At 41.0% G+C, this 13,946-nt stretch overlaps 1 protein-coding gene across 8 annotated transcripts in view; it reads right to left on the bottom strand.

Moving 5' to 3' along the window:
- KDM6A (lysine demethylase 6A) overlaps positions 1-13,946 on the bottom strand; it is a 196,823-nt gene that overhangs the window by 68,416 nt on the left and 114,461 nt on the right. For 5 of the 8 annotated variants that reach the window (XR_016280214.1, XR_016280213.1, XR_016280215.1 and 2 more), the window contains 7 exons: positions 5,776-5,902; positions 4,850-4,948; positions 3,642-3,861; positions 2,968-3,102; positions 2,373-2,522; positions 1,788-1,883; positions 232-336 (listed from right to left, as the gene is read on the bottom strand). Coding sequence is in view for 4 of the 8 variants with exons in the window: in XM_089511900.1 (XP_089368026.1) it covers positions 232-336; positions 1,788-1,883; positions 2,373-2,522; positions 2,968-3,102; positions 3,642-3,861; positions 4,850-4,948; positions 5,776-5,902 (932 nt within the window). In the remaining 4 variants the exon portion in view is untranslated. The remainder of the gene's footprint in view (positions 1-231; positions 337-1,787; positions 1,884-2,372; positions 2,523-2,967; positions 3,103-3,641; positions 3,862-4,849; positions 4,949-5,775; positions 5,903-13,946) is intronic. The other 3 variants (XR_016280212.1, XM_089511902.1, XM_089511903.1) reach the window with 2 other exon arrangements.

Below are 13,946 nucleotides of genomic sequence, written 5' to 3'. Positions count from 1 at the left end.
GGCTAAACATATGCCACTTCTATATCAACTTGTAATGGGCTACTAAGGAAAATGCTATCACCATCCAATTATCTTTGCTGGGATGCAATATAACACTGTGCCAAAGGCACTTATATGCACTTGCAAAGCTTTTGAAGCTTGCCTAACACTTCTTTGGATTTTGGGTCATTTTTTTTTAAAGAAGATGACATAGAAGGTATATAGAAAATAAATAAATGTGTTTGCTGGCACCTGCTGGTGTTGCTGCATCAAGACAAACTGACTCTCCAGCTGTTCGAGCATAAGTTTCTGTGCTGGATTTAAATTATTTCTATTTGCACGCAGCTGTTCCAAGTGCTGAAAAAGAAATAAAAACATGTTCCTTAGGCTCCAACTATGATTTGTTTGTAACAATTCACATCACCAAATATATCTTCTGAAATCATCTATTCCTCAGTACATACAAACATAAAATCCATTCTTCTAAAAATGTTATACTTAAAATTAATACGGGACTCACTCATACTAAGACTTAAAATAAATTGTTTACAAATAATAAATAATAAATAATATTTTAATAATATTTTAAGTCTTTGTATATAGTATATAGGGAAGAGATCATCATATAGCTACACAGAACTAAGGTAACAACTGACAGGAAATATTAGCTGTGTAAAATTTTGTAATAAAATATAGTTACATTTGATAACACACATAGATAGAGTCTGAGAAATTATGCTATTTTGTAGGAAACAGCATATCAGTATTGTAAGCACACTGGCAAATGCTAGTGGCTCTTATATGTCCCCAATAAAGTTACTTCAGCTATTCTTTAGTCATTTTCATTACTTCAGCAGAAAGGTCTCTTGTTGCTGGAAGAAAGGAAGCAACAACGAACTAGGTCTTAAGAATACAGAGGCTGCCTCTGGATCCAGTTCAAAATAAACAAGAGTGATGCATGGACCTCTGAAGGTTTATTACACTCAGCAACTATATATTATTTCCACAGCCTAAATCCAATGCAATATTAGCAAAGGAAAACAGTGCACTAGTACAAGACTGCTGACATCTCCAGTAGTGCAAGAGGTAGTGCGTTTCTTCTTTTGACCCTAATGCTGGCTACCATTCATGAAAATGGTTCGGCAACCACCTGTGCAATTGAGAAGTGTGTTAAATTTCCCCCTCATCCAGAGTCCCTAACTAGATATCCAAAAGTATGATGCCATCTATGCAAATAGAGTAACACTGCTAAACACCAGCAATGGTAGGTAATATTAAACTATATTTTAACATGGTAGGATGTTTACAAATGTTCAAATAAGGTATTTTTTTACAATTTAATTTCCATTAAAATGTAGCCTTTTATATAATAGTTGCCCCTCCTAACTTGAGGATCTGGTGATTTATGACAATTAGCTGCGGAGGAGTGACTTATGCTGTCTGCAATGGTGCACGTGCCCAGGCTTTGCCCCTGGGGGCACGCCACATTCAAGCCTATGGGGCTTGAATATGCACGAGCCTCCGTTTGCACATATGGGGGGGGGGGATGTTCCAGAACGGATCCCCCGTGAAAACGGAGGGCCAACTGTATTTCAAAGTTTTCAAAATGTACAATTAATTCCTGCCTATAACACAGTATTAAACCTTCTTGTTTTGATTCCCTTAACATTCCCCAGTGAAAGGTACAAATATGAAAAACATTCATTTTGACACATTATCATATGTAAGGAAAGCTTACATATAGGGCAGAAGGTAAATTATGATAATCCTGCATTACTTTCAAAAAGCATACAAATCTAAAAATTTACCTGTAATTTCTGTGGTGTCAAACACCAAGTATGTACTTGCTGCTGTACTGGAGGATGTGACACTGTGTGGCCACTGCTCCAAGCATCTAAAGTGTTCTAAGGAAAACATTATATTTATAAACATAAATATCAAGAAACAAGGAATTTTAAAAGTTGCCCAGTGTAACTCAAGAACATTTCCCTTAAAAATAATTTAAAACTGGTAAATATAATTCAGACTTAGTTAATATAATAATCATGGGAGAAAAATTAAAGAATAATCAGCTGTGATGAGGAATCAAATGAAACCAAATGGTGGACTTCAAAGTTCATCCAAAGTCTTTTTAGCTATTGTAGTAATATTAATGTGATGATTAAGCATTCTAAATATAAGCAAAAGTGGTAGACAAAATGGTATATGATCCTTTTTCCTAACCTCTAGTATGCTACTGTTATAGCTACTGCAATGTTCAAATGCTCTTAGTGCAGTGTCACCACTGTGGACACTACAACTCTATCAGTTTAAGGAACTGATTGAATAATGGACTAATACTCCTGGATGCCTGATTTTTATAACTAATGGGGCTTTTATTTCAGGATATATACCTTTGTTGGACTAGATGGTCTCTTCCTCTTGGCTGGACTGGACAGGTCATCTACATGGCTAGAAGGAATCATGTGTAGTGGCAATTGCTGTGAAATAGGTGTTTGACTGAGGCCTAGTACAGGTTCAGTATTTTGATGAGGTTTACAAGCCTAGGAATCAAAGGAGGAAGAAACAATATGGTTCTATACATTTAAAAAAGGTCCTTAACCTATATATTACCAGATGCACATTTTTAAAAGGGCCGTGTGATTATTCTGATCTCATTATTGAAAATCAATTTCCATTGTATCAAAGGAGCAGTGTGTACCTTTCATGGGCTTCTTTTTTAAAACAAAACAAAACAAAAAATTGTTGCAAATTCTATGTGGGATGAAATATTTTGGACAATCATGGAAATCCACAAAGGTTCTAAATTGGTACCCCCATATTTCCTTCAAATCACAGGGAGTATATTCTTACTCTCCCTTTCTGATTAGTCTTATTACCAGTGAAAACTAGCCCTATGCTACAGCAAAATAAGTTTGAATACTACAAATTGATTGAAAAGAACCCTTAAAAAGCTGGGCAGCTGCAGAACATAACCCAACTTCTCACCTGCTGTGTTGTGTTCATGGCACCCTGCCTGGAGGTAAGCTCTGCGGGGATTGGTAGGCTCCATGCCTCCTCAATACTAGGAAGTAATTTAGTTTTATTCTGTAGACTACCTTGTGGAAGGTTACACAACTGAGCCTAGGAAAAATTATGTAAAAAGTAAATTTAACACAAGCCTAATTTAGTAAGATCAAGTCCATGAAATCTTCCTAAATTCTGTACTCTAATGTGTTTCAGAAATAATAAATTTGAAAATTGGGGTTTCAGAGAAGTGCTAAGGATAAAGAGGGTAACCAGAATATAAACCTTTGTGAGAATCAGAACAAAGTTGAGCTCTGATTTCAGAGATCTTGTTAATGCTTGGTTCTGAAATTGGAAACAAGAGCAAAGGATAGTGTGTGTGTTCTCTCACTAAATGCTATGATAACTTAAAATGTAGACAACACAAAATATGTATAAATTATAACAAGATACAAAAATACTTGAGAGACTTGCTTAAAATGAGAAATAAAATGGAACTGCAAGCTGTGATATGTTTATAATGTAAATAAATGGAAACAGACTGCACGATTTGTGAAACAATCACTTATTACAACTTCTGTGTCCTTATTTTCCTCCTTTTTCCTATCCCATGTAACTGTTGAAACAGTTCGCTATTCTTAGACACAGATTTTTACCTGTAAATATTTTATCCGTGCTGCAAGTGCAGAGGTATTACTACAATTTTTGCTTCTGGTTGCATTTAAGTAGCATTTAATGGCATCCTGAGACTGGTTGCAGGACTCATAGAGAGTGCCAAGATCCATCCAGGCTGCAGCATGGCCATGATCCAATTGTACAGCACAGATATATGCCTGTAATGCATCCATAGGCTGATTCTGTTGCTGGTACAGCACACTAAGTGAGAAAAAAAAAAAAGAATATCATCCATTTTAGATAACAAAGGTGCGGTACAGAGCGACAAAAAGAGGTGCCTCCCTGGCGCCTCTCTTTGCTCCACAGGAGCGCCGCAGCAAACAATTTTTGTGGCACTGCTGCACAGCAAAAAAAAAGTACCCGGAAGCGGCTCCTTTTTCTGGCACTGCTGCAACACAGCAAAGCGCCAGAGACTGTGTGGTGACGTCGCAGCTGCAACGTCCCATTTGGAAGCGGCGCAGCTGTGACGTCATCGTTACGCGTCCCGTCTGGTTGGCGCTGCACAGCTGCGGCGCTCCCATAGCGTGCTAGGGTTGCGGGGCATTTGCACGCCCCACCCCCAAACAACCCTAGCACATCATGGGCACGCCACAAAGAGCCCATCTGTATCGGGCCAAAATCACACCCAGTTCCTCTGTGTGCCTCTACCAGAAGAGATCTTCCAGATTAATATAGCCGTAAAACCTAAATTTGCTACAGCGGAATTGTGCCCAATCAAATATCTTTTAAAGGCCTGTTACAGACTGCCAAAATAAAGCTGCTTCGGGTCTCTTTGGAGGTATGCTATTTAAATGATGCATGCATCCTAAGAATCCGGAAGCTGCACCAAAGCTGCACTCCAGTGCTTAGGAATGGAGTGTGGCTTTGGCGCGACCTCCGGACTCTTAGGACCCATGCATCATTTAAATAGCATACCTCCAAAGAGACCCGAAGCAGCTTTATTTTGGCAGTCTGTAACAGGCCTAAGAGTGAGATTATACAACACCCCTGATTAGTCAACTGTGTTTAACAGCCAATGTTAAAATTATCTTTAAAAGTATACACACACATTTAATAACAAATAAAACCAGACATTCATAGAACATAAATTCTTAATTATTAAGAATATTTCTGTTATGAAACCAACATTAAAGTCTTTTTGCTCCACCAAATTATATTTCATGGCATTGCTTCCCTTATATGATCTTACCCTATAGAACACCATGTGTCTGCACTTGCTTCTGATTTATCAATAGACTGCCTATAGGATATAAAGGCATCCTGAACTTTCCCAATACTTGAATAGCACCTGAGACAAGAAGAAAGACTGATTAAAAATAATTAAGAATGATCTGTCAAATGTCTGCCTAAATAATAGATTTAAAATATGCTACATATTACAAAATCTGTCATATGAAGATTAGCATATATATATATATATATATATATATATATATATATGCGCGCAAAGTGACTTCAACAGAAAAAAAATCTACCAAAAACATTTTGTGAAAACATAATGGCAAATCATCTGCAGTACTTACTCAGCCTATTTAACTGCCAGTATTAAACAATACATGAAGATATAAAATGAGCCATAGCAAAAAATTAAAACAATTACAATGAGATCACCTAATTTCACATAGAGGTTTTCTTTTTATATTTTTCCTGCCCTAGATTAAATGGAAGGAACCTGCTCATAGCCTCCATAAGATAGAGCTAATGTAAGCCACAAAACACACACTTGGACTTCAAATAAATAGCTTGCTCAATCTGGGTAATCTTTAATATTAAACAAAGGCCCTTATCATCAGGCACAGATACTTGATGATGTCTAGCCTGAACTAGAACAAAAGGAGAGTAAGAGCAAAGCACCTAGGATAATTTCACACAATTTTCTCTAAATACCCACATGCAGAATTGTTAATGAGTTCATCAAAATCATCTACTACACCTGCCATGGGCAACCACATACACATTGCAAAAAATGTATTTTAACAAGAAAGCACTTTTTAACCTCAGATCAAGTACTGACTGTACTGCTTTTATTTTCAGATTAAATCAGGTATTCATTAAATCAGAGTATGTTTTTGCCAGAACTTTCAAAGTGCTTATTATTGTTACCACCCTTTTTACCTTCCAAGGAAATACCAGGACTGGCCAGAGTTGGGATCTGCCTCTAGAGACTTCTGGAGACACTGAATAGCATAGTTTTCCTTGGTGGCTTTGTCTCCTAACTGATCCACTGTGTGGTGCATCCAGCCTAAGGGGGAAAATGCAAAATATTTATGTGTGTGCGTGACAGTTAGAAGAGAACAAATAGTTTTGCGTTATGGACTTTTAGAATTTTTATTGTGAGCAGAGCTAATTTCATAGTGAGAATAACTTTTATTAACAAAAGAAAAATAGGAAACCCAAACCAATCTACCAAGTGAAGGCATAGTGAAAGATGACTATAACAATGCCTTCAAGAAGAAAAACATACACTGCACAGTTCTTCAACAGAATACTCTTAGCAGGACCTACACTTGAATTAACTGGGCAAGCAGTCCATTCAGTTCAGCATTCAACATCTCATAAATTAGAAAACAAATAACATTATACTGTCAGCCCTCCTTATTCACTGATTTTTTATCCATGGATTCAAGCATCCATGGCTTGAAAACATTTTTAAAAAGGTATAAATTCCAAATAGCAAACCTTCATTTTCCATCTTATATATGAGATACCATTTTCCTTTTCCATTGTATTTAATGGGACTTGAGCATCCAGATTTTGTTATCCATGGAACCAAATCCTAGTAAATAACAAGGGCCCACTGTACTTTTCTATTTACACTAGTTTTATATGGTATTATGGAGGGCTTCAGTAAGTTAGCAGCTGTTGGTATTAACCAAGTGTTTGGAAAATGTCCAGATCTCTCCATATCTCTTTTTTACATGAATCTGATCCAAAATGGGCCACCTGTATATTTTTCATCACTTCCTATCCCAACAAACCAGGTATGAGACTTTTCAAAATGCATTGAATGGAAACCTAATTCTTAGACTTCAGAGAATAACAGAAGGCAGCTCATGATTTGTCTAGTCCAGGCCTACTCAACTGGTAGCCCATGGGCCAGTGATAATCCCCAAGTTATTGGCTGCCAGGCCAAAGCAGATTTCTAGGGAAAAAACTGTTGTACTCAATGGACATAAGCACAGTACTGGTCAATGGTGTATGGGGGGGGGGGACCTCTTGCTCCCACATTAGATAGCTTAGGCAGTGATTTCCAACTTTCCTAATGCCGTGACCCTTTAATACAGTTTCTCATGTTGTGGTGACCCCCAACCATAAAATTATTTTTGTTGCTACTTCATAACTGTAATTTTGCTACTGTTATGAGTTGCAATGTAAATATCTGATTAATTAATTAATATTTAATTATTATTAATGACTAATTATTAATAATTATTAATAATCAATATTAATACTATTAATTCCATCCTCCGCTGCCGCCACCCTACTCTTTCTTGGGAGAAGGCCAAGCCGTGGAGGAGCCTTGAGCAGAGAGACCAGATGTCATAACCAGAATGGAGGGAAAGAAACCACAAAATGTAGGACATTCAAGAAAAATGTATGTGACATTACAAAATAAAAGCTAAAAACAATAATATAAATTCATAAAATGTATAAATATAAATGCACAAAAACCTTCCTGATGCCCCCCTATGCCATTGCACTCCCACCTCCTCACCCCCTCTGGCAGCCCCCTACTTAGAGGTGAGAGTCAGCTGAAAAAGCACATTTCATTCTGGAAGAGAAATATACTTGAGCAGTTTGCACTCTATGTCTTTCCAATTTATAATAACAGCTAAAAAACTGAATAATGGTTAATAGCATATGGACCACTTAGGTCCAAAACACACTGCAGAAATAATCCAGTTTGAGGCCACTTTAACTGCCCTGGTTCAATGCTAAGGAATTCTGAGAACTGTAATTTGTGAGACATTTAGCCTTCCCTGTCAGAGGGTTCTGGTGCAACAACAAACTACAGCTCTAATGTTCTCTAGCACTGAGCCAGAGCAGTTAAAGCAGTCTCAAAATGCATTATTTCTGCAATGTGTTATGGACCTTACTTTTTTAAAAAAATAGTCCACATTTAAATGTTGCTTTAAAATTATTCCCATCTCCTAGCTATGAGATGGTTGGAGGGAAATGAGAAAGTGTTTGAGGGAAGGACTGCCAATACATTGGGTGATGCATTTTGGGGTATGTACAATTTGTGGCCAAGTGGCCCTGGGCAGGTCACACTCTCTCAGCCTCAGAGGATGGTAATGACAATCCCCCTTTTGAAGAAACTTGCCAAGAAGACCCCATAAGGTTGCCTTAGGTTTGCCATAACTCGGAAAGGACTTGAAGACATAAGAACAACAACAAAAGTCTGCAATTATTTCGTAGTTAGTACATAGGAATAGGAGTCAGCACGATGTAGTGGTTTGAGTGTTGGACTATTACTTTGGAGACCTGGGTTTGATCCTCCACTCTCCTATGAAACCCACTAGGTGACCTTGGGCAAGTCAAACTCTCTCAGCCTCACAGGAAAGCAATGGCAAATGTCTTTCAAAGAAATCTTTCCAAGAAAACCCCACAAGAACTTAAAGGCACACAACAACAAAAAACATGGGTGTGTGTGTGTGTGTGTGTGTTTTAAACGCTGGCTCCCACTGCATGCCTCAAGCCACACATGAGGAGGCAGCTGCAGCAGCACCAGACCTCCCCGGAGGACACTGTCACCAGCTTCAGAGCTCCCAAGAGCAGGACAAGAAGGAAAGGGCCGAGGAGAAGCCCTCCCTCAGATGGTGCCCCTTAGCCAGGCACTCTCTGGCCCCAACTGGGCTGCCTGGGTCACTTCTCTGAGATGGAGACAACAGTGGAGAGGACACAGGCAGTGGCGATGCTCCGTCCTTCCCTTCTCTTCCCCTGATCACCCCTCCCTCCAAGCCCAGGCAAGGTACAGACAGGCTGTCCTCTGTCTCCCCAACAGGCCCCAGCCGCCCAGCCCAGCGCCCTTGTTTCTCCCCTGCTGCTTCCTCTGCTTGCATGCCTCACCGGCTGCTCCTTGCAGTGGAAGTTGAGCAACCTCAAATGGAGGATGTTTTGCAATTCTTCCCAGACCCCTTAGAGAGGTTAAAATGTATGACTTGTGACTTGTCCTGGGAAAAGGAGGATGTGGGTATTACTATTTCACTTTCCCTCTCCTCCTGTCTCTTTCCTGTGGGCTGCCAGGAACCGGGGGGGGGGGGGGGGGGCACTAAGACTCTTAGGCAACCCCTGTGATAGGGACATTTGATTCCCAAAGGGGTCCCAACCCACTAGTTGGGAACCACTGATCTAGTCCAATCCCCTGCCACTTAACGAACATACAGCTTCCTTACCTAAATGGTGTTCTCTAAGTTGTCATCTCTGTGTTTGCCCAGAGGAAGGTCACCATAGAATCACTCTGGAGGACTCGGAAGTGTGAAACGTATGGGCCAAAAGAAGCAGCTTCTGGCTGCTTTGGGGATATGGCATTTAGATAACGCATGCCTCAAAGCAACCAGAAGCCACTTTGAGGCCACCAAAGACAACCTAAAGCCATCGTAAAAAGGAGCCATTTAAAATTCAGCTTCTGGCAGAAGCCAGCATAAGACCATTACCCCCGCCCACTTTGGGAGTGGGCTGTGCAGTCACCACAATCCTGGCCCAATTGCAGCTGGAGGCTGCTCTTTATCAGCCGTGTGCTTCGCTCCAGAGATTCTTATTAATGAAATCCATGAATCTTCAAATCCATGAAAGGGAATCCAGCAAATGGGAGGGACCATGTATACAACTCTCTCGCCTAGTCCTCATAAAGCTTGGTTTCATCATCTTGTAACATCTTGATCATCTTCCTCCATGTTTATTTGCTGACATCCTTCCTAAACTATGGTGGCTAGAAATGGTTAGAGTAATTCAGTATAGGTCTGACTAAAACAGAATACAGTGGTACTGTTACTTCCCTTGATTTTGGATTTTATTCTATTTCCCTTGACATGAAAACTGATACAGTACTGTTGGTGCAGATTACCATTGTTCTGTCCCCCCTTTCCCCGAATCACAGTGATGATTCCTATTTAACTTGCGATCTATTAAGAACTTTAGATTCTTTGTATAGAGACTATTGACAAGCTAGGTGTCAAATACCATATTGTGTAGAAAGAATTTTTCTTCCTAAATGCAGTATCTTACATTTATCACTGATGAAATTCATTCATTAGTTTTAGTCCTGTTCTCCAATCTGTTGAATATTGATTCTATCTAGGTATAACTATCACTCCCAGTGTGGCATTACTTTAAAACGTGATGAGTATGCCCTGTAAATATTACCATAATCCAAGTATATGTGCCAATCACAGAGGAAGGGGAAGAAGATATTGAAAGATTCTATGAAGGAGTCCAGGAAGAAAGTGACAAGAGACCAACACAGGACTTCAAACTAATCATGAGTGACTGGAATACTAAAGTAGGCAGCAAAGAAGAGTAAAAAATAGAAGGAAGATGCAGACTAGGTGTAGGAAATAAAGGAGAAGAGCAACTAATAGAATTTTGCAACTCCAACAACAATCTGTTCATTGCAAATATAGTGGGACCTTGGTATCTGTCTGTTTTGGAACCCCACCATCCCATCCCAAAGATACAAAAAATACAGCCCACAGGTGAAGTCCCATTGTTCCTAATGGCATTGCAGCTGTGTACATGCGCCACCACTGGGGACAAAGGGGGCTGTCACTAATGGTGGCATGGCTATGTGCATGCACTGCCATTGGGGATAACAGGGGTTTGCCGTCCGCGGCTGCTTAAATCCGCAGATGGCAAGTCTGCGGATTATGAGGTCCCACTGTACCTGCTTCATACAACCAGAAAGGAGACAATACACATGGCCATCATCAGATTGTCAATACAAAAATCAGATAGATTACATAATTGGAGGCATAAGATGGAGAAGCTATATTCTTGCAGCTTAATTTAGACCAGGTGCTGACTGTGGTACAAATCAGGAACTACTTATATCAAAAATTAAAGTAAAGCTGAAGAAGACAGCGAAAACAGTAATCATGCCAAAATATGATCTCAACAGAATTTACAGACAATGTAAGAAACATAGTTGAACTATTAAGCATAATCGATCAGGAACCAGAAAAACTATGATCAGAAGCCAGGGACATAATCAAGGAATAATGCAAGAAGCCACTTTCAGTGAGCAAAAAAAGAGAGGAAACACAGTGGATAACAGAGGAAACACTTCAAGCAGTAAAGGAAAGCAAAGAATTAAAAAATAAAATAAAAGGGAGCTAGGAACAAAATCAGAACCAACAACTAGTGTGCAAGGATAAAGAGGACTACTATAATAACTGATGCAGAAAAATAGAAGAACAAGAGATCTCTTCCACAAGATAAGAGAACTTAATAGCAATATATACCGCTTATCAGTGAACTAGCATTCCCTAAGTGGTTTACAATATGTAGGCCAATTGCCCCCAACAAACTGGAAAGCTGAGTGGACCTTGGAGCCCTGCCTGAGATCAAACTCACAACCTTGTGGCTGCAGTACAGGCATTTAACCAGTGCGCCTCCAGGACTCCTCAAAGGGAAGTTCAAACCAAAGACTGGAATTTTCTATGATGGTGATGATGATAATGATGGTGATGGTTATATTTATTTCTATCCCGTTTTCCTCCCAAGACTGGGACCCAAGGCAGCTTACAGTCTAAGAAACATTGTACAATTAAAAATCTACAAAACTGATAATTAAAATGGTTTTAAACTATTACAATATTAAAAAGATCATTCATTTAAAAATAGAATACAGTTTTTAAAACATAAAATCACTTTTAAAAACCTTACACTTTAAAACAATACACCATCCTCAGGACTTTAAAACTATTTCTTTTTATATACCTGTCTAAACAAAAAGGTCTTAGCCTGCTGGCAGAAGGATAACAAGGAGGGGGCCATTCTGGCCTCCCTGGGAAGGGAATTCCCAATCTAGGGTCATCCACTGAGAAGATCCTCTCTTGCGTCCCTACCAACCATGCTAAAGAGGACATACTCCAAGACCAAAAAGAAATAAAAAGACATATACAAAATACACATAAGAGCTATATAAAAAAGATGGAAAAATAAATGACACCGACAGTATTGATTCCAGTGTTAACTAAAATATGCCAATAAATATAATAATAATAATAAATAAAATTTTTATTTATATGCCGCCCTTCCTACGATCAGGGCGGCTTACAGCAAAATAAAATGTACAAAAATACATAGTTACATGGTTAAAAACAAACAACAAACAAAAACCCCATAGCCCAACCTCTTGGCCACGGAAGAGGAGGGAGGCCCACAGGATATTTATTCGGGGAATGCCTGTTGGAATAGGAAGGTTTTAAGATCCTTCCTAAATTGGGCCAGGGTAGTAGATGAGCGGAGCTCTGTGGGCAGCGCATTCCAAAGGGCTGGGGCAGCTATGGAGAACGTCCTCCGAGTAGTGGAGGCCAACCTAGCCCCAGGCACCTTCAGCAGCTGCTGCCCAGACGTTCTGAGGGTGCGAGGCGGAATGTACGGGGAGAGGCGGTCCTTTAGGTATCCTGGGCCCAAGCCATTTAGGGCTTTATAGGTAATTACCAACACCTTATATTGGGCTCGGAAGCGAATGGGCAGCCAATGGAGATCTTTTAGAACCGGTGTTATATGGCTGGTCCTGGGAGCACCAGTGACCAGCCGGGCTGCCATGTTCTGCACCATTTGCAGCTTCCGAGTTTGGTATAAGGGTTGCCCCATGTAGAGTACATTGCAGAAATCCAATCTCGAAGTTACCAGAGCGTGTACAACCGTTTCTAGGTCCCTCTGGGCCAGGTATGGGCGCAGCTGGCGAATCAGCCGAAGCTGATAACAGGTGCTCTTGACCGTCGCACTCACCTGAGCAGTCAGGTGAAGCGACGAGTCCAGAAGCACCCCCAGACTGCGCACGGAGTCCTTCACAGGGAGCGTGACCCCGTTCAGGACAGGTGGAACCACCGCCATTCCTGGGCCAGGAGAACCTATCACTAGTACCTCCGTTTTCTCTGGATTCAGCTTGAGTCGGTTTTCCCTCATCCAGCCCATTACTGACTCTAGACAGGCCACGAGAGGAGAGACGCCATCCCCAGTCACTGCATCAGTCGGAGACATAGAGAAAATGATTTGGGTGTCATCAGTGTACTGATAACCCCGCGCCCCATGTCTCCGGATGATCTCTCCCAGCGGTTTCATGTAAATGTTAAATAGCATGGGAGACAGAATGGCTCCTTGAGGGACCCCCGTTTTAAGGGGCCTCTCGTCGGAACACACGTCTCCCAGCTGCACCATCTGGGACCTCCCGGAGAGGTAGGAACGGAACCACTGGAGTGCAGTGCCCCCGATTCCCACCTCTGCCAGGCGTCCCAGAAGGATACCATGGTCTATGGTATCGAAAGCCGCTGAGATGTCCAAGAGCACCAGCAGGGACACGCTTCCCCTGTCGATGCCCAGACGGAGATCATCGACCAAGGCGACCATGGCCGTCTCAACCCCGTAACCCGCCCGGAAGCCAGTTTGAAATGGGTCCAGATAATCCATTTCATCCAAGACCGCCTGAAGCTGGACAGCAACCGCCCTCTCGATCACCTTTCCCAAAAATGGTAGCAGCGAAACAGGCCGATAATTATTATGTACCAGGGGGTCGAGGGAGGGCTTTTTTAGGATCGGTTTTACAATGGCCAATTTAAGATCCGATGGAAATAGCCCATCCCTCAAAGATGAATTAATTACCCGGCATAACAATGATGTTACCACCGGTCCCCCCTGGGCCGCTAACCACGAGGGACAGGGATCAAGAGAGCAGGTTGTTTTCCGAACACTTCCGAGGATCTTGTCCACATCCTATGGAAAACAAAACAGTGGCCAGCAGAATGGAAATATGTAATATTCATCCCATCCACAAAAAAAGAGACACAAAAAACTGCAGCAACTATAAGACCATAGCATTAATTTCCCATGCAAGCAAAATTATGCTTAAAATTCTGCAATGTTTCAATGGTGCTCAAGCATAAGCGCTATTTGCCTTGCGCGGAAGAGTCCGGAATAGATCACCACATAAGGCAAGGGCGCACTGTAATAAGGAAGACCAAGGAAGAAAATGCAACCAAGGAAGAAATTATGCACGTGTCCTATGAGTCCGGAAGCCACACCAAAGCCACGCTCCAGTCCTTAGGACTGGAGCGTGGCTT

The sequence above is a fragment of the Sceloporus occidentalis genome, unplaced genomic scaffold (genome assembly GCF_023333645.1).
Source record: "Sceloporus occidentalis isolate IW3139 unplaced genomic scaffold, rSceOcc1.0.p SCAF_2, whole genome shotgun sequence".
NCBI classification, from domain to species: Eukaryota; Metazoa; Chordata; class Lepidosauria; order Squamata; family Phrynosomatidae; genus Sceloporus; species Sceloporus occidentalis.
The sequence above is the reverse complement of the archived record's forward strand: the minus strand, read 5'-3'. Positions and strand labels throughout refer to the sequence as shown.